The 20,998-nt window shown below is 40.1% G+C and overlaps 1 protein-coding gene across 3 annotated transcripts in view; it reads left to right on the forward strand.

Moving 5' to 3' along the window:
• Positions 1-20,998, forward strand: part of FMN2 (formin 2) — a 242,297-nt gene that overhangs the window by 100,060 nt on the left and 121,239 nt on the right. For all 3 annotated transcript variants that reach the window (XM_075924820.2, XM_075924819.2, XM_075924822.2), the window contains exon 8: positions 6,456-6,543. In XM_075924820.2, coding sequence (XP_075780935.2) covers positions 6,456-6,543 — 88 coding nt within the window. The remainder of the gene's footprint in view (positions 1-6,455; positions 6,544-20,998) is intronic.

The following is a 20,998-nucleotide window of genomic DNA, read 5'->3' on the forward strand; positions in this document are numbered from 1 at the left end:
GCTAACAATTTTCCTCTTGTTAAGGAAAGTCCTACAGCGATGGGCAAGTGTTATTAGAGGCAGGTAGAGGATACTGCTGAAAGCATCTAGCTGCAAATCTGCACATAGGTGGCCTAAGAGTGATGGTCATCTGTCTGCTGATGCTCCTCTATGCTGCCTGGGTGACAAAGCAGCCCTGTTTAGGGATAGTGCTGTTTCTTCAAAAGAAGAGGGGGAGAGAAAACAATCCCTAAACACAGCTTGTTCCAGTTGATTCCCGTTGGTTAACCGTGACTGGCTGGGTATCCAATTTTGTGGTTAAAAGAGAAAATCCATGTCTAAACAGAAAACTACACTTTGCATCCTGGAATGTGCATGCACTTCTTGACAGAGATGAACACAGAACAGCAATCAGTGGTAGAGAACTTACACCTTATAACATCGATGCCACAGCCTTTAGCAAAACGCGCTTTTCTGGTACTAGCCAGTTCACCGAAGTTGGAGCAGGCTATGCATATCGTTGTGTGGGCCATTCTGAGGGGCACCCAAGCAGGAATGGGTTTCACCATCAGGACGTCTCTGGTTCCCCACCTTGAATCCCAGCCATGTGCTATCAGTCCTCAACTCATGACTCATGACCCCAAGCTTAGATTGAGGCAGGGACCATGCCTTTGTACTTGAAGTGCATATGCACCCACTTTGCCTGATGCAGACAATGAAAAAGAGGCTTTCTATGATAGCCCAAATGCATGCTGATGTCTTCAGTACCTTTTAAAGCAAAGCTATGTGTCCTCAGTGATTTTAATGCTAGAGTTGGTCAGGACTACACCACATGGCCAAAGGTGGTTGGACATCATGGTATTGAAAGTAAGAACTCAAATGGTACCCTCTTTCTTCAAACTTGTGCACAGCCTGAGCTTGCTATTGCAAGCATGTTCTTCCAACAGGTGAACAAATATAAAGCAACTTGGATGCACCTTCGATATAAGTGTTGGCATGTGATTGACTACTTCATTACAAAACAAAGAGCTCATTTTGACATTAAGTTGACTCATGTAATGTGAGACACATGCTCATGGTCTGACCATTGCAAGGTAGGCAGAGTCATCTTCCTGAGCCTTTGTCCGCCAAAATATCATCATTCTGGTGTATGCTGGAAAAAGTTGGATGTAGGCAAACTCGAAATGGCAAAGACATGAGCATTGTTTCAACTTAGTCTTGATGCTTCTTTAGTGATCAACAATGAATGTCCATAGCAGCCACCCACTATTGAGTTGGACAGGATTAACATCAAGGAAACAACCTATAAAACTGCTATTGAAATACTAGGTTTCCAAAAACATAAACACAAGGACTGTTTGCTGACAAGGACAAAGATGCCCGAGCTCTTCTTGATAAGGTGCATGTGACACACCTGGCCTGGATCAACAATAAAGAAAATGCATCAGGGAAATCAGCATATATTTTAGCTAAGCAAAATGCACAAGTCAAATTATGACAAATGAAGGAGGACTGGTGGAAATGTAAAGCAACCAAGCTTCAAAATGCAGCTGTTAGACATGATTTTGAAGTATTCTATGATGGGCTAAAGGCAGTCAATGGGCCATGCATTGCTAACAAAATACCAGTGCACTTTGCTGGTGGCAGCACTCTGATTACAGATAGTGCTAAAGTTCTTGACTGCTAGGTTGAACAGTTCTGCAATGTATTAAACCAGACATCAACTTGTGATAGCAGCATTCTAGAAGAGATTTCTCAGTGGGCTAAAGATTCACAGATGGTTATATCACCAACTCTTGAGGAGGTACAAAAAGCTGTCAAGCAGATGAAATCTGGAAAGGCACCTGACAGTGATGTGATCCCATCAAAAATTTAGAAAGCCTGTGGAGGCCAGCTAATGTGCCATCTCACCTATTTATTTATCACCATTTGGGAGAAAGAACCAGTCCTCCAGGACTTCAAAGATGCCCTGATTCTACATGTATACAAGAGAATAGGTGACTGTTCATGTAGTGTTGAGCACTGAGGCATCTTACTGCTGTCTATAGCTAGTAAAATCCTAGTCAGCATCCTCTACAGCTGACTGTCATAACATGTGTTCACAAATGGCATCATTCCTGAAGGTAGGTGTGGATTTCATGCCAGTTGAGGAACTGCTGACATGATATCTTCAGCCAGGCAGATCCAAGGAAAATGTAGAAAGCAACATTAGGATCTCTACATGATTTTCATTGACCTGAAAAGGCATTCAACACAGTCAACAGAAAGGGGCTTTGGAAGGTACTTGAGTGAATTGGCTGTCCTGAAAAACGTATCAGTATAGTTCGAAACTTTCATGATGGCATGCTGGGTCACGGCCTTAACAATGGAAAAATATCAGCACCTTTTGAAGTGTCAAAAGGTTGAAAGCCAAGGGTATGTCCTTGCTCCTCTCCTGTTGAGCATCTACTTTTCAAAGATGCTTCCAAAGCTTGCGCATTGTACATGCCTTTTCAGTTCTGAACTGGAGATGCATGCATTTGATGAAGTGGTTTTTATCCACAAAAGCTTATGCCCAAGTAAATGTATTAGTCTTGAAGGTTGCCACAGGACTCATTGTTTGAACTGATTCTATGGTTTTTTTATTTGATTTTTTGTTTGTTAGTTCGTTTAAGAATTAGTAGTTTTCCTTAACAGTAAGAACCATTGGACACATTTGGTTAATGTTAAAATCAGAACCACAAAAATGAAAATTTTTGCAAAATTCTCCTGCATTAACTAAAGATTACCCTGGGGAAAGGGAATCTTCATATGTTTGTTCCAGGGTTGTTCTTATTTACCATCTGCATTGTATTTCTATTCACTACATATATCTGAATATTTTTACTGATTTGTTCTCACTCAAGAATAAATTTGACATGTCGTTTTGTTTGCTGATCAACGACAAGGACCACTCAACAGTCAGAAACTTTGTTGTAGACATTAGCATGCTGATAGTATCTGTAGATTCCTTTTTCTATTTCTAATTTATTTAAAGCAGCATTCCAGATAACAAAATAAAACTGTTATTTATTGTGTCTAAGGCTGTTAGATCTTAGAGAGATTTGATTAGTAACCTTTTGTTGTTTCTTCTTTAATGGCGTCAGTGGCTTGTAGCCTGTAGGCCTGGACTGCACAGCTAATGATTTTATTTTAAATTGTGGGAATAGCTGTAGGCACTTATGCTAATATTCATGTTTTGTTAGTCTTGAATTGTTACAGCCACTGTATTGGAGGAAATATTTAAATGAAAAGGAAACAGGAAACTTCAGTATTAATGCAATTTTCCGAGGATTGAATGAAAACTAAAATTAAGATGCATATAAAAATCAAAATACCTGCTTTTGAAATGTAAATTGCCAAACAGTGGCAATTACTATGTCACAACCTTCTTTTCAGTCACTTTTCTGCACACTTTGTTCACTGGCCCAGAAATGATATATCTTACTCTTTACTTTGATGTTTTTTGGAAGTACTTTTTATAACTCAGAATTCTGGCCCTAGAGGACATATATTCCAAATTCACATCTTATACATTTTTGATACACCTTTCTCTGTTTGATTATAGTGGAAAGTTATGTTGGACAACAAAAAGTACTTGTTCCCTCTTCCATTAATTCACTCTGCAACAAGCTTCTGAGCTTTGACCTAAATAATTTATTTTTTATTTCAACCCTGTTATTTTTTAGACTGTTTCTTCGTAGACTGTTTCCACTTACGTTTTATTGAAATCAGTTTCCTGATTGAGGCAATGATCTTGCCTTATCCAGATACTGGTTCAAAATGATAACAGGAAGGACCTCTCTCCTCTGGAGCTGACCACAGCACGCTTAGTCTCTCACAACTATACTCTTATGTCATGTTCTACTTTTGGGATTCAAAGTAGTGAAAATATTTCAGAGTTCAGTTCCATCTTGTTGTTTCTATTAATATGTATAATTATTAAACTGAAATGTTATAAGATTTATTAGCTGACATAGGAGAGGACTTCCTGCTCCTGGAAGAAAAAGTCTGCAGTCCATATGCAAAATTCTACATTTTTTTTCCAATACCGCACAATCTTTGGAGATGGATAAGTGACAACAGGTATAATAATGCTCTCTCTCTTTCTAATTGCTTACTTCCTTCATGGTGCAGCTCAACTTACTGCCAAGGTTTCTATTAAGAACATAACATGCAATAGAATGGTTGGAGAGATTGAAGCCACAGCCTGATGACCAAGAATTGTTTTATTTTGTAGACGGAGATAGATTTTCTTAAATATGTAGTTAGTTACAATTAATAGAGAGCCTTACAGATTGTTTATTGGCCTAGATTTGTCTTACGAGGCTCAGTTTTACCTGAGATTTAGAAATTCTAATTTGAAAGAGATGTAGTACTTTGAGGTCCTTCAATGGAGGATACGAATGAATCCAATAGTTTTTTTTTAACTTGACAGGGACCGCTTTTCTTTAATTTGGAAATCTGCATTTCAAACCCATGTTCTGTAGTTTTTTCAGTTCATTTGATTTTAACATTTTGGGATTGCTAAATGATGTTTTTGTCTACCTTGAGTTTAGGGTTGTGTTTTTGTTTTGTTAAAATTTCTGAGCAATTATCACACATGTGGTTTGTGGTTTGCTACTTTTTTACTTCATCTGCAAGAGACAATATTTTATTTCAGTGAAGCTGAATAGAACAAGGGAGGTGTACAGAAAGCAAGGCAAAATAAAAGCTGACACACCAATGACTTTATTGCACCATGACCCCCTCTAGAAAACAGTCATTACTACGCCACCTTCGGAAGGAGGATTAGAGCCCCACTGCCATGGGCAGGGTTGAAGGGAAAAGCCAAAGTTCTCACTGCTCCAGAGGAGTGGGAATGGGAAAAGCCAAAAGGGGGGACAAAGCCAAACTTGAGGGCTTCAGCTTTGTCTAGGGCTGATGCTGGAGTCTGAGCTGTGCTGCTCAGTGCTGACACCGTTAGGCTTCAGCTTCAGTCTTGGGCAACGGGTATTGGACTTGGCTTCCGTCTAATACCAGCCCCAGTGATTCCGTGAAAATGGCGTTGCAGACCACTTTGGGGTCCCAACCCACAGTGTGAGAACCATGCATGTAGCTTCCTTATTGTAGCCAGTCTCATACTATATTTGAAGTCACGCTCTTCTATTTTCCATCAGTCTTATCTTTATACTTTGGTCTAAAAATCCATGTTGACTTGTATGAAATCCTGAAGGAATCAGAATTAGTAGTGCTGGAAAACACCTTGTTTATTTTTATACCTGCTTAGACACAAGCCTTCTTTTTTGTAGGTTAATTCACTCATAATCAGATGTACTCTTTCGAATGTGGGAAGAAAGCTGATCTCCGAAATGATCGTTTTTCATGAGAGAATGGCTGATTCAGCTGGTTGGGCAGCATCCTCCAGCTAATAAACATAAATAGTTAATTTAAACAACAACAAAAAGTGTTACAAACAGTTTAAAGTGTTTCATACTAAACCTGCTTTGGTTCTTTTCTCTGTGTATTAAACATTATTTTATTGCTCAGCAATACTGACTAAAATAATTTGATTTTTAACTACCTGCACCAAATAGCTGTTCTCATTTTAATATCTTAAAACTTTGATTTGCCAGTGTATTGTCCCTCAAACTAGAATGTAATTTCAAGTAGTGTTTTTGTCTTGAGCCTTGTGTGTGACAATGATTCTCTCCTGAGCTACTCTTTCTGTGTTTTGTGATACTAGACTGAGAAGCAAAAAAGAGGCCATTATGCCTAAAACTATCTTGAAGTTAGTCTGTAAATTAATTGTTGCTCTTGTGTTTACAGAGCTAACACATGGTATGTACAAATACGTATGCTGCTAATTTTAACTCCCAGCTACTCAAACAAGCAGTCTTAGGGTATGATGTAGCGTTCATAGCATACTTTGAGACTTTTGTATTCCCTAAAAGTGATCAAAGGGCATCTCAATATGTACATGGTTATTTTGCTTTTTAAATAACATTCATATTGGCGACTAGTGCGTCAAACATTCAAATAAAATATGACATTCTCACAGTTTTAGCTTACATTGAAGCTGGAAATCATTTTGTGGTTTTGGAAACCAAACACATTCCAAAACACAGTTGGAAACTTTTTATATGACAGCCTGTTTTATACAGACGGTAACATCAGTGTGTAGATGGAGATGGAAATGCATATCCTAATGAAGGGTGAAATTGTGGCTTCATTGTATTTAATGGCAGTTTTTACATTGAAGTCAATGAGATCAGGTTTTCACACATTTGTCATGGCTTACGCAGCAAAGTACATTTTGCATAGAATGAATAATGGTATATTACTAATTTATTTTCCACTTTAGCAAGTACAGTACAAGGTATCTTGTATTTCTTGGATTTTTAACTAACAATGCAAAGTATTTTGTGAATCCTAGCAGCCTAATGAAAGTTAATAAAAATGTTTCTTTTCTTGGCCAGGTTGTCAAGTTATTAAGCAACAAAAGATCTCAGGCAGTTGGAATACTAATGTCCAGTCTTCATTTAGATATGAAAGACATCCAACATGGTAAGTAAAATGAACGTTTATTGAGGCTTTTCAATAAAATTATTTTTTTCTAAAAGCCAGAAGGTACTGGATTCTAGGGTCTATCTACCCATTCAATTAATATTGCACAATTGCTGGGCATTATCTACAGGATGGTTCATTTAAAGCCTTTCAATTTATATTGTTTTACATGGGTTCTCTCAGATACATGAAATCTAGGGTCTTTTGTTGCAGCCTATGAGAAGAGATGTATTGTTGATTCTAACTTGGTATCATCAGAAACATAGACACCTGGAAACGAATTCAATTTCATTTATTTGTGGTATAAAATCACTCCCGTGTTTAGCAATGAATACCATATATAGGCTTCTTAGTTGTTTTATTTTCAACAGTATTATAAAGAGAAATATTTTGGCGAGATTGTAATATTTTTCATATATATATTAGGAGGGCAGAAAAGAGGTAAAAAGGGGAGTTATATTTATATTCAGAGTGTCCTTTATGCTTCCCAAGGGCTTTAATAGATTTAAAGCAGACTGAACTGTCCTGTGAAGTGCCAGCCTACCTATTAAATAAATATGGTTTCAAGTATAGCACAGACTTAATAAATCATGAAAACATTTTTTCTAGCTTTCTAGCCTACATCTTTACAGACGTGAATTCCATTTGCTCTGCTCAGATCATTCTGTGGAATAATTCATATTTTGAGCAAATTTTACTGTGTTCTGTCAGCTAGTGAGTAACTCTTAATCACAATTTAAGTTTTTATTAAATTGTTTTGATGGTTACTAGACTTCCTCAAGCTGAAACGTTTAGGATGGTAGTCATACAATAAGGCGCCAGTACTGGCGCCAAGAAATACTTGGTATTTCTAAAGCTGGCAGATGCAGTTCAGTTAAGTCATTGAGTGAAATCTGAAAACAATGATATGGTCCTTTCCTTCAGTCAAATATTCAACTTGGTTTGAGTTAATAACGAGAACCTTATGAACAAAGGAGTCCGCCTAACATCTGTGTCTGTGGTAAAGCCAACACGAGTTCATTGAACGTTTGCTTGCTTAACATGCAATACTAACAATAACATGGCATGAATGTCTGTAGTTGAAGGGGTCAAACAATATTATGCTTAACCTTTACCCTATTAGAATGTTAAGTACATAGGATCATCTGTTATACAAGTTGCACAGTATTTTGTACATTCCCCTTCAATAGTTGTCAATTTAAACCAAAACAAAAAAAATCTTTGCTAAAGAACAGTTCATCATTGTCCTTACTTACATGACTGAAATAGACTGAAATTTTTTTCTATTTGGGAAACTTTTGCACAGTAATGGTCCTTGCTTGGCATTTAATATAGTTTTGGAAGCGGGAAAGGAGCATCGACTGTGCCGAGCAAGGCAGATGTTGGTCTACAAAATGACACAACATCAAGGGTTCCTATACCTTTCCTGCCTGTTGGGAATCCTAACCACCCTCCTCCTTATTTCCATTTCAGACTTGCACCCAGGCATTTCTCCAGGACTGACAGATATCTGTCCTTTTCCTTTCCAAACATCCCATGCACACTTTCCAATGTGGGCAGATGCACCCCACTCACATCTGCTCAGTTTTCTGGTCCTGAATTTTGATATTGCGTGATGAGGGTGTAGGTGCTTAGTGCTAATGATGCTGGGGTGGAAGATTCAATTACACTTCCCTACCTCCTGATTTGACCCAGGACCAGCTGTCTCAACACTGGGCCAACAAGCAGCTTCCCCTGTTGCCAGCCATTGAAGAACGTGGAAGCAGAAGTCACCTGTCTGGTAAATGTCCTGAGGTATAGCTTGGATTTCACTCTCCTGAGAACTGCACTTGCCAGTTTTTGTAGTTCTATTGCAAGTCTTGTGACAGGGCCATCAGAAAAGCACTGTCTTCTTGATTCAATTGATAGAAACTCGATTTCCATTTATTTTTTTAAACTGAGGTTACCACCCACATGATTACAGTGAAATTTTTGCATACTTGAACAGAGTGTACCCTACAGGTTCAGAAGCCAAGAAAGCAAATGATACATTGTTGGTTCTTGTTTTATGTACTTAAACCTCGCTGTTGCTTGGGGCCTGGTTCATGCGTGTTGGAGGTTTGGGGTTGGCAATACTGAGGAGCCCATTTCTTCCAACTCTGAACATGGAATTTCATCACAGGCTTGTTGAGATACCCAGATACCTCTACAGGCTCCAAATTTCTGTTGGTCTCACCTGGACCCCAGCTGGGAGCCTGAATCTCCTGGGAAAACAAAGAGACTGAAACAGGAGGTGAGGATGAAACACTTCTAGTCTCTATGGTCTCAGTGTGGTTGCCCCAGTTACAGATGATGCACCCTAGCTGTGACTGAGGAAAAATTTAATACCAGTAACTCCTGTCGGATTCAGTGGGCCAGGATTTAACCTAATAGCAGCGCCTCACTCTCACTTCTTTCCTGACAGACCTCAGAACACAGAGACTATGGGATGAATAGAGGTTTAGAGCACCTTGCATTCCTTGTGCAACTTGGAGATTTTGGACTGTGTAGGAAGGGGAAAGCACCTACATGCCCTTAGAGCAAGGACTGGAGGCAGCTGCTATGATTGCCCACTTTTCAAAGAAGGTCACAGGTGACTGGAAGAACAGTCAGTCCCCTCTCCACCTGCCCAGAAAGAACTAGACTCTTCCATGCTTCCCCCCTGCCATTGGCTCCAGCAGCTCCTTTAATGTTGCTAATGGCATTAATTTTCAGTGGGTTGGCTGAAGCAGCACATTCTTTTCTCCCCAGCCCTTCACCATAATGTCTGGGTTTCTCCCTCCTCCTCTTCCTAGTAACTGCAAGAAGTTGTGATCTTAACCTCCCCTCTCCTACCAATAACTGGATTGTCACTGAATACTAATTCTTAAATCTTAGCCCCAAGAGTCTACCTTCACTTTCTAGTTACGCCTCCTTTAACGTGGAGTTGAAGGCATGCAAATAATCTAGTAGTAATATATCTTGCCAGCATTTAAAGCTTGTCTACTACAATAATAAAGGAACTGATACTGTGGTGAGGGAGTAGAAGAAGATAATTTAAATAAACCTTTCAATTAAAGATTGACAAAATATACAAAAGAGGTATTTCCCCTATTTGCATAGACTCCAGCTTCCTGGACCTTCTCCCATAAGTTACACTGTTAGAATAGGGAAACCAGTAATTTTATTAGAGTAAGTCTCATGGTCTCCGTTACTCCAGTTTGCAGTCTGTTCTGCTTAACTTTGTGCTACAAATTTAAAGAGACAGTGCACATAGGACTGTAAGACTAAGTGCAATTTTGGAATGCTAATTGCTGAAATTGCATAATACTGGTAAAATTTTTGCTTTAAACAAATCTGAATGCTACATAAATCATAACTTTGGCAATTTGAAATAGCAACCATTCATGCTGTTTCTCCAATTATTATTATATTTACTATTTGGAGTCTGGTACTGTGTTCTGATTTTTTGATTAAACTACATTTCATGAAAGCTTACAGCAGCGGTATAATGTATATCGAGTTAGCTCCTTGGATCGGGGAACATAAATGGTACTAATGAAGTTGACTGCACCACAAACAAAGTGAAACAAATGTTAGCTGGGCTTAGCAAGGGAAGGCAGCTGTGCTTTATGGCTGGGGGGTGGAAGGAGGTTTACGGGTTCCAGTAAATAGGTAGGGGTGAAACAGCATCCTGCCTGCCCTGGACAAAAGGTCCCTCCAGTCCCACAGGGCCTGCTGGAGCCGCCCTCCATCATAGATTACATGCTGGCTCCCTGGGAGCAGGGCTGGCAGGGGTAGCCAGACCCACTCCCACGGAACACACTGCTGGGCCAGCAGTGAAGCTCCTCCCCAAGAACAGGTCTGCCAGGCTCTGCAGTATAAAACTTATTTTAAGTAAGGATGGGTAGGAATGGTGTCTCTAGCCTCTGTTTGTCAGAGGCTGAAAACGGATGACAGGGGAGGGATCACGTGATGATTGTTCTGTTCACTCCCTCTGGGGCATCTGGCATTGGCTTCTGTCAGAAGACAGGCTACTGGGCTACATAGACCTTTGAGGTACGTCTGCACTACAGAGAAGATCGAAGCTGCTGCTGTCGATCTTCCAGGGTTCGAATTAGGGGGTCTAATGAAGACACGCTAATTTGAACTGAGAGAGGCACGCCAGTCGATGCTGGTAGTCCTGCATCCACAAGGCATAAGGGACATCCAAGGGAAAGTGTTCTTCCTTTGACTTCCTGCAGGGTGGACACCGCCAAAAGTCTAATTAAGGTATTTCGGCGTCAGCTATGCTATTAGCGTAATTTGACCTTATCCTGTAGTGTAGACATACCCTTGGTCTGACCCAGTGTTGCCATTCAGGAAGGACCTTTTCCAGTAAGAGGAAAGGTGGTAGGCCATATGTCGCCACTTATTTTGTAAGGTTGAGTTGGTGTCCAGTGTAGGAACTCCATAGGAAAAGCATCCAGAGGCTAGATAAATGGCCTGTTAAAGGAAGTGCTGGATATAGGAACAGAACAGGGGATATGAGTTGGGAATCCCTATGATTGGTACAGCAGGGAGTCAAACCCCTACCCTCACCTGTTCTCATAGCTACCTTAACTCTCCTATAAGGGAGAGGAAGGGAGAAGAGGGTAGTTGGCTGGGAGGACATGATTGGAAAATGTTTTGGGGCTGGTGGGAGCTCTAAAGAATGATTTGCCTGCACGGTACACTTTCTGTCGGGGAATCTCAGATTTCTATACAACAAAGTTGAAGCTTGATTAAAATCCATAGAAAGTATCTCCTGTCCTCCTTTTGGTATCCCCAGATAATGGGCCCATCTGCTGCTTCTTTCTTCAAACTGAATTCAGTAACATACTTACCCAAATTCTGCTTGCTGTTAAGATATTTTCATAGCATGGAAGGAATTCTTTTAATGAGCAGAACATATTTTTAATGAATACTAATAGATCTTTCTAGTAGTGCTTTTAAAGTTCTTGGGTATTTTATAGATTTTAATTGCTAGCAAATCTTTCAACTTGCTATCATGTGTAGACTTCAAGAAATGTTATTCTATTTAATACGAATGCCTTTTTTGATGTTGCTAGTTGCTGCAGTACAGAAATACATTTTTTCTCATGGCTTCCATTGTTTCATGCTTGCTTTTATTGATCCCATCATTGAAATTATCTATCAATTGCCTAAACCCCGTGTATGTTCATTTTGCTTTTTTTGAAATACCACAAACATTTTCTGTTCATTTTACCCAGTATTATATTCCCACTGGAATCATGGCTGCTTTTGACTTCAGAATTCAGCTAGTGTTTGAGAGACCAGTCAAATACTTTGATTTTTTTTCTTTCTGTCTCAGATTATTTTTATCAGATATAATATGGTAATTTCAAAACCCATTTGGATTTTTCCAAAAGGTCAGAAATGCAAGTTATGTTTGATAGTTTTGGTAGTGAGTGATAAAGATCCTTTTTTAAAGACATCATAATAGTGGCTATGTTGAAACTATGCTATTAGGACGGTTAAAACTTTTTTTGGACAACAAAACAAAGACCAAACGAAAACTTTTGCTATATCTTCTTTCCTTAAAAAACAAAACTAAACTAAACAAAACAATTAAGAAATAAATAGTTTTCTGATACTTCTAAAACTGAAGACCAAATATTTTTCAATTATGGTAAGATTTTTTTTTTAGTTTTCAGATGAAAATAGTAATTAAAGAAGTATTTTAATCATGTTTTGTGGTAGTTCAAGTATCAGAACTGATTGTTATGGTAGTAATTGGGCATTGTCAGGCTATTATTAAAGTGTAGTCTAACTCTGAAAAGAGATTCCATTTAAAATGGCATTCTGGGTCTTCCATGTGTTGTTCAATAATTTCCCTTTCAAGTTTACTCATTTTACATATAAAACAATTTTTATCCCCTAACTACCACCCTTTCAAACTGAACTCGAGACGTTAGGCTGGATTTTTTTCTTGTCAAACGTCATCACAAATAATAAAGGTTTTACCGAATGAATTGTTATCTGTGCAAACACATTGCCTTTATTTTATTTTTTTTACACACACAGTTGGAAGGAACATAGTAAATCAAAGCAGCTGCTGATGTACATGTATCTCTCAACTTGCAGAGAGCCAAGGGTGAGATGCAATGTGTGACGAGGACAATAATACACATGGAGAAAATGTAAAAGCTGAGGGGTCCATTCCTGTAGTTTAAATAACTTACAGTAACTTCAGTTTCATTAGTCTGTGTTGCATTGAAATAGTTTTTCAGTAATAAATGTGAAGGGCTCAAAAGCAGTAAAATGCAACTAGTTATTAAAATCAACAGAAATCATTAAATTAATGGCTCTGAATGCATTCAGGGAGCAGATCTGTTATAAATATGGCACCTTCTTATAAAGTTCAGTTTTACAGGACAGAACCACCTTTTGAGCTAGAATATCTATGGAAATGAAGCCATTTTATGGGGAAAGCCTAGTGATTAGGCACCATTTCTCTCCCCATCAAATGGAGATACAAAAATGTGTAGATCGTTGTTTATAAAACCAAAAACGGAATACTGTGATCATTAGTCAGACTTCCCATATAACACAGGCTGTAGAATTCTCCTGAATTAATTCCTGTTTAAAGTCAAGAGTATATTTTTAGAAAAAAAATACAATATTGATTTAACAATGTCTACCACGTTGAAGAATGATGTAACTTGCTCCAACGGCTATTTACCCCTATTGTTGAAAATGTGCAAATCATTTGTTAAAATGAATCTGTCCTGATTCAGCTTCTAGCCATTTGATCTTATGTAAACTGTAGAGCCAAGACCAGGATGGAAGTTTTTTGCTTCTTTGTAAGGAACAATTCATGTTTCCTCTTGGTTTTTAAGCTTGTATTAATTGATATTCATAAATGCAGTAATTATAAAAAAATAAATAAAAATAATAAGATCCTCATCCCCCCCTCCAAAAAAAAACCCCCACCCAAACCATATATTGGCCCTCCTTCCTCCAAACAAAAACAACACTTGGGTTGGGAATGCCTGTAGTTAGGATAACATTTTGACAATGAGTATTATGTTTCATACTAATGAATATCACAGTTTCTTCCCAGTCAGAAATGTGTTTCTTTCCAGTGTGGAAATTAATCTCCATTGACTAAATCTATTGAGCTTATTTAAGTGGTGTGTTGCTTGTAAATGTTGAGAGTGGCAATCTGGAAAAAAATATAAATATTATAAAAAAAAAATTATAAATAGTATAAATATTCTCCAGTTAACATGAATATCATCTTTTCCATTTCAGTAGTTTCCTGTGCTTGTTTCTACCATTCCTCCTTTTGTGACATGTTCAGGGCTCTTGTATTTTCTAACTGCATATTTAGGTGTGAGTAATATTATATTAAAGAACTGCTGTGAAGATCCTTATAATGTCTATCTGGACACCCTCCTTTAGGTATTTCAATGTCTTCTACTGTTTAGACATACCTACCCCTCTTCTCCTTACCCAACAAGGGTTTTATTTTCCTTCTGTGAAAATCTACAGCCCCTCGGGAAGAAAAGCTTACCTATATTTGACAGTTCTTCCCTTTCCTCGCTGACAATGAAAGCTTTTAGCATAGCAATACAAATGTGTTCTTGGACTGAGATTTAATCTATTCTTTGGTGTTATTTAAACAATATGGACAAAACATTATATTTAAAAGATAAAGTATCTAAAGCACAGCATAAGTACAACTTTTGTTGATTATTTCTGTCTATTTTATGGTTTCCATCCTTTTGAAAGGTCTGCTAATCCAAAGCTCCATTCATGTCCTCATCCTTGCACTTCCATTCAGGTCCTGCTACTTTACAGCTCTGTTTCCTATTCCATTCTTTGTTCCTAGAAACACACTGGACCAATGATCATGCATTCCTCCCATGTCCTGCCTTGTCTTTGCTACTCCTATATCGTGCACATTCAAGTTGTGCCTGTTCTCTTGTGATGATCAGGGATCAGAGGGGAGGTATGCTGGATCTCTGCTGGAAGTAAAGAAGATGCAATATTGAACATCAATAAGAAGAAAACTGGTTATGGGGAGGTTATAAGAGCCACTAGCTCACCCAGTTGCAATTAACATCCATGTCTGTTTCTTAGAGTTCAGATTATTTCATCAAACCTTATATTTTCACCATACTGGCCATAACTTTGTTTCTTAAGCTGTGTAACTCTGGCTCTGTATTTGTGCGCAACATAAAACATCCCTGTGAATTTGAAAGGTAGCTGCTGAACAGGAAGTGAACTACTTTAATTATAATAGTACTAATAAACATTTTGTTTTTTAAAAAAAGACTGATATAATCAGGGTGATTACTTTCAATGAAAACTAACAAGGGAAAAGCATAATAACTTCTTACTCAACACTACTTGACATGAGCTGAAAAATATTTCTCCTGTGGCTACGGTTTCTTATAGTGAGAGATTTAAGAGGCTCAATGTGTTTAATTTATCCAAAAGAAGGCTAAAAGGTGACTTGATCATGTTCTAAAAGTGAGGAAAATACTTTTTAATCTTAGATGAGAATTCTAATGGGAAATTGCAGAACTATTAACTGTGGTTTGTAACCTGTCTTTTAAATCAGCTTCCATACCTAATGCTAGCTAATGTGATGCCAATATTTAAAAAGGGTTCTAGAGGTGATCCTGGCAATTAGACTGGTAAGTCTGACATCAATACCGGGCAAGCTAGATGAAACTATAGTAAAGAATAAAATTGTTAGACACGTGGATTAATATAATTTGTTGGGGGAAAAGTCAACATGGTTTCTGTAAAGGGAAATCATACCTTATTAATCTGCTAGAGTTTTTTGAGGGATCAACAAACATGTGAACAAGGGGGATACAGTGGATATAGTATACTTAGATTTCCAGAAAGCCTTTGATAAGGTCCCTCACCAAAAGCTATTAAGTAACGTAAGTTGTCATGGGATAAGAGGGAAGGTCCTTTCGTGGATTGATAACTGGTTAAAAGACAGGAAACAAAGGGTAGGAATAAATTATAGGTTTTCCAAATGGAGAGAGGTAACTAGTGGGTCCTCCAAGGGTCTATACTGGGACCAATACTATTCAACTTATTCAATCTTATTCAATTTATTTATAAATGTTCTAGAGAAAGGGGTAAACAGTGAGGTGGCAAAATTTGCAAATGATACCAAACTGCTGTAGGTAGTTAAGACCAAAGCAGACTGTGAAGAGCTTCTAAAAGATCTCACCAAACTAAGTGATTGGGCAACATACCAAGTGCTCTGTCCTGCTTCAGCAAGCTGGCATATTGAATCAGATTCTTTAATTACTTCACCCTGCTGTGCTCTAGCATTTGATGAGTAACCACATAATCGTCTTGCTGTAACTCTGGTCCTTTTTCCACAGTCCCTCCCAACACATCTGCAACCTTCATCTTTGCATCAAGCCTGTTGGTAGAATGCAAATTCATAAGGACAAGGGACCTATGAGCACTAAAGTGAAACTACATTAGGAGGGAAGTAGGGTGCTAAAATTGTCTGTATGTGTCTGTAATATGATATAAAAATTCCTACTGTATTTATACTATCAATTTTTGTTTTATAAGTAGTATGGTAAATTTAAAGCACTTCTAGAATACCTGACTGGCTACTTGTACTAACAATAATGCTGCCACTATGGTCAATGTTGTTACTGAATGTTGGAAGCTTGTAATGAAATGGGCAAGGAGTTCTGAGCCTTGGGTGACAGATACAAAGGACATCAACGTCTACCTCATTGAGATTGTCTAAGTCGGTGAGAGACTGTCTGACCTACTTAACATCCCAAGTGCTTCCCAGCGCCTGGATTCCTCCAACCCAGAGTGCTACTATGATTTCCCTGAAGTTGAGTAAAGGGGAAATTGTGCTGTAGCAGCAATTTTTCCTTAACAATTTTATTTGGACCACATGGGGTTCGCTTCATGGATACTTCATATAAATTTCTCTGCTGGTTGCCAGACCCCATCTTAAGACATACCAGTCTCAATGTCTTTCCTATTTTGGAATTTACACTTAATTTTTTACAAAACCTAAAAAAGCCTTTAATATTAAATCACTCACAAAATTTCATATGTTTGTAATGGATTTGCAATAAATTATGTTTTTAAACAATAAGGAAAATTATATAATTTTCTCATAATGCTGCAATCAGCACACAGACTAATCAGTGCCACATTGTATATTTTGGATACATTAAGGATTTTTTAAGGACACATGAGAGAGTCTAATTTTATAGGGAAGTTTGGTAAGAATTGTGGAGAATGTATTTTCATTGTTTCAGCTGCAAAGCTGTGGTCTTTCTTTTAAGTTCAGTAATGTGGAATTTCCAAAGAGAAACGTGAAGGAAAGTGCTAATCTCCAAAATGAGCATTAATAAACTAGCACTGCTGGTTTGATTTGTGCACTTCACAGTCAACACAAGATCACTGGTCAGGAAATAAAAGTATAACAGAAAAATATGTGCTAATTGGTAACATGCTGCAGTTAAGAAATGTCTTTCGGTTTCTCACTTTTCTCAGTGTTCACACATGTACACTGATTCAAAGCATTTTTGAATCAGACTTGGGCACTCTATACAGTCACAAAAGTGAAGAAGACCTGACTAATATTTCCTCAAATAAAATTTGCCAGTGTGATTAAATCTTCCCTTTTCTGTAAAGAGGACAGATTTGAGGAAATTAAGGTGTTTGCCACAACTGATCACTTGTTCTCACAATATATTAATCATTCTTACAATATATTAATAGGCTATTATATTTCTCCCATTTAGAGAGATTTACTTTAAAAAGGAGCATCTGAATGCGGTCATTCTGGCTGGTGATGTGTGCACTGAAGTGGACTCTCTCCCACTCCACCCAGGATAAATAAATAAATGTATTTTTAAAGGGCTTATAAAAAACATTACGAGTGCTGTCAAAAGTTGAAGGCTAGTGTTTTTTCTCAGGCTATGCAAAGTGGTGGTTGAGTAAGGAGAGAAGGATTTTTTGGTGGTTAGAATGCTAATCCAGAACTGTGGGAGACCCAGGTCCACTTTCCTTTTCTACCAAAGTCTTCCTGCATGACCCTGGGCAAGACAGTTCTTCTCCCTGTGCTTCAACTCTCAGACTATGTCTAGACTGCAGGCTTCTTTCAGAAGAACCTTTTTTCGGAAGAGATCTTCCGAAAAAACTTCTTCCAAAAGAGAGCGTCCACACACAAAGCGCATTGCTTTTTCAATACACTTTTTTCAAAAGAGAGTGTCCAGATTGATTGGACACTCTCTTGCATAAAAGGGCACCCGGATGTGCCACCTCAGGTGCAGGGACCTCGTTGGACTTGGGGTCAGGTGGGTCCAGGGACCACAGGGCAGTGGGCACGAGAGGGGGCTGGAATGGGGTCAGGGTGGGGGGGCAGAGCGAGGGGGCATGGGCATCACCTGGGGAGGGGGCATGGGCATTGCATGGGATGCAGGTAGAGGGGGAATGGGCATAGCGGAGGGGAGAAGGAAGGCAGAAAGGTGGAAGCCAGGAGGAGCAACATCAGATGGTTGTGCCATCACGCATGCCATGATGGCACACATGTTATCACACTGCTGCATGAGTTGGTCCCAGGCGTGGTTCCATCATTCAAAGTCCTCACGGATTTTCTGTACCAGGGTCTTCTGCAAGTTGCGCAGGACGCTGACATGCTGGCACATGAGGTCTTCCTGGATCCTGGCACGCCTTGGGTCCCCTGGGCTCTGGTGGTAGGCTCCGGTGGTGTGGCTCACCCCTCGGTCCCGGCTGGTCCAGCTGTGGAGAACTCAGAGGGAGAGGCGGTCAGTCATCCCTGCAGACACTGTCCCTGAGGCTGAGCCCTCCTCTGTGAACAGTGACCAACAGTCCTCAGGGCAGAGGAGGGGGATGTCCCAGGAGCAAGGCCATGTGTGGCCTGCACAGCAGGCCATGCCTCACAGGGGCCCCAAGGTGCCATGGGGACCATGCTGCCCACTTCCCAACCTCACCCCCCTCCGGTCCACAGACAAGCAAGCAAGGAAGTGCCCGGCCACAGTGGGATTCCCTCATGGGCAGCAGAGGAGCCAGGAGAAGCCTGGTCCTTCCTGGTGTCTGTGCACACACCTGCGGCTTTCGGCACTGCCCGTGGGAGCAGGTGGTGCCTCGCACATTCAGGCATGCCCATGTGCTTTGTGCAGTACTCCTCGGTGTGTCTGGGGTTGTGCCTGTGCCCTTGTAGCTAGCCTGCTTCCACCTGTGGCAGGTGCTGGCGGGATGTGCGTGGCCTCCCCTGAGCCTAGCAGCTGGTTCCAACCAATGCTCAGGGACTGCCTGCTGGGTCTGTGTGCCACACACTCAGTGCTGCATGTGGTTCCACGTACACGGACTGCAGCACGATGTCCAGCCTGAGCAGCCCAAGCAACACTCGCTCCCCGCCCCCTGTGTGCCAACCTCCCCTACCCTGTGTGTGACAAACTAAGACCACTCACTTGAAGATCCCTCTCCAGCATCCAACGAGGCCTGGGAAACGTCCTGGCTCACAAGCACTGGCTTCAGGGATAGGGTCACGGTCTCCAGCTCCTCCTCCTCCTCTGGCTGGCCCTGCTCCTCCTCTCCTGTGACCTCCAGCCAGGTGATGACAGGGATCTGGAGGCTAGAGTCCACCAGGATCTGGTGCAGCTCGTCGAAGTAGGGGCAGGTATGGGGTCCCGCTACTGAGTGTGAGCTGCCCGTCTGACCCACATATCCCTGGCGGAGCTTCTTGACCTTATTCCAGATTTGATCCAAGGTCCAGGGTGGGTGTCCATGCTCATAGATTTCGGCATTGCACTGCTTGGAGTGGCAATCCTGTAATTTCTCCTCCTCTCTCCAGAGCTCGAGGAGGGATAGGATCGCCGCTCCGGACCAGGAGGGTGCCCACCTCTTGGTCCCCCTGGGTTGGTCCTGGGGCTGCTCTCTGTGAGGGCAGGAAGGTGGCGGGAGGATTGAGGCTGGGCCATGAGTGGCAAGGTCTGTGACACTGAGAACCACACAGTGAGGTGCTGCTTTCAGGCCAGCTTCTTGCCACAAGCCTTGTCCAGGGTGCCTGCAGCTTTAAGAGGGGCCAGGAGACAGGAACTATAGAGTCCTGATTAATTTGGATGGAGTGCCCACAAGGGGACCTGTCTTATTTCCTGGAGGCCTCTTGTTTTGAAAAAAAAAAAAATCCTCTTCCCCATCCACACACGCTTTTTTCCAAAAGAGCTCTTTTGGAAAAAGGCTTGTTCCTCGTAGAAAGAGGATTACCAACACCGGGAAAACCTCTCTGTTCTCTCAGTTTACTTTCAGAACAATACAATTGCAGTGTGGCTGTAACACAGAGTTTCTGACAAAACTCTGTAGCGTAGACATACCCTCATCTATCAAGTAGCGATAATTGCACTTTGCTACTTCAAATATGGATTGAGGGAATAAACACGCCGAAAGACTGTGAGGAGTGCTGTGAAAGTAAGATAAAATATTAGTTTCAAAGATATTCTGAATTTAAAAATTATGGGCAAACACAAGGAAAGGTATTTAATGTTAGATGAGCAATTTTATTTCAACTGCTCACTTTTTCAAACAATAGTACAATTGGGTGTTCAGAAGGATACAACAGAAGTGAAAAGTTCTTTCTTCAAAAAGGCTTTTTTTTTAAATGGTAAAAGAGGTTTTTCAAAATCAGATTGGGTAATTCTTTTTGTTACAATGTCTTTAAATCATGTTCTGCACAATGAATCATGGAAATGGTTCTGGAGCTCCCATGACCTAGAATTTTAGATAAAGTGACTCCTATACTGTGTGCCATTCTCACAGCCAGATAAAGTACGGAAATCAGGCTGATCAACACTGCTAGCCCAGCCTGCTTTTAGGCAGATGATCAAACAGACCTGGTTGTATTGATTTCAAGAGGAGACATAGGACTCAAGGCTCCAAAATGTACATTTCCAGTAGCTAAAGATAGTCCTGAAATAATGTCAGCTTAGGGGCTTATAAAGTATGGAACAACCCATCTCAGTGTATGGTGTATTTTTTCCATTGGTGGGCTGTAGTTAAAGCTTCCTATCTTTGTGCCCTCGTGTTTCTGACATTTAGCTTGAAAGGCTGGATTGGACCGTACTGCAAATGACCAGAATCATTCTGTGTTAATAGCATCTTTTTCATAACCTAGTAATGCTTTCTGCTCTAATTGGGTGATGGCAGCAGCATGCATTTATTTCCAAGACATCCTTTGGGAGTCTGGAAGAAATGTTTACAAAACATTGGAAGAGGACCCAGTACCATTTCCCATCAAATATGTCACTTAATTTTTCAGTTGTTTTGACCTAGTCATGCTGCACCTCAAAGATACGCAGAGTACTAGGTCATCGACTCAAAACTGACTAGGGCAAAGAGCTAGTAAATCATGAGCTTAAAAACTCTTATATGTTTTGACTGC

Source organism: Pelodiscus sinensis, chromosome 3 (assembly GCF_052426305.1).
Source record: "Pelodiscus sinensis isolate ZL-2025 chromosome 3, ASM5242630v1, whole genome shotgun sequence".
NCBI classification, from domain to species: Eukaryota; Metazoa; Chordata; order Testudines; family Trionychidae; genus Pelodiscus; species Pelodiscus sinensis.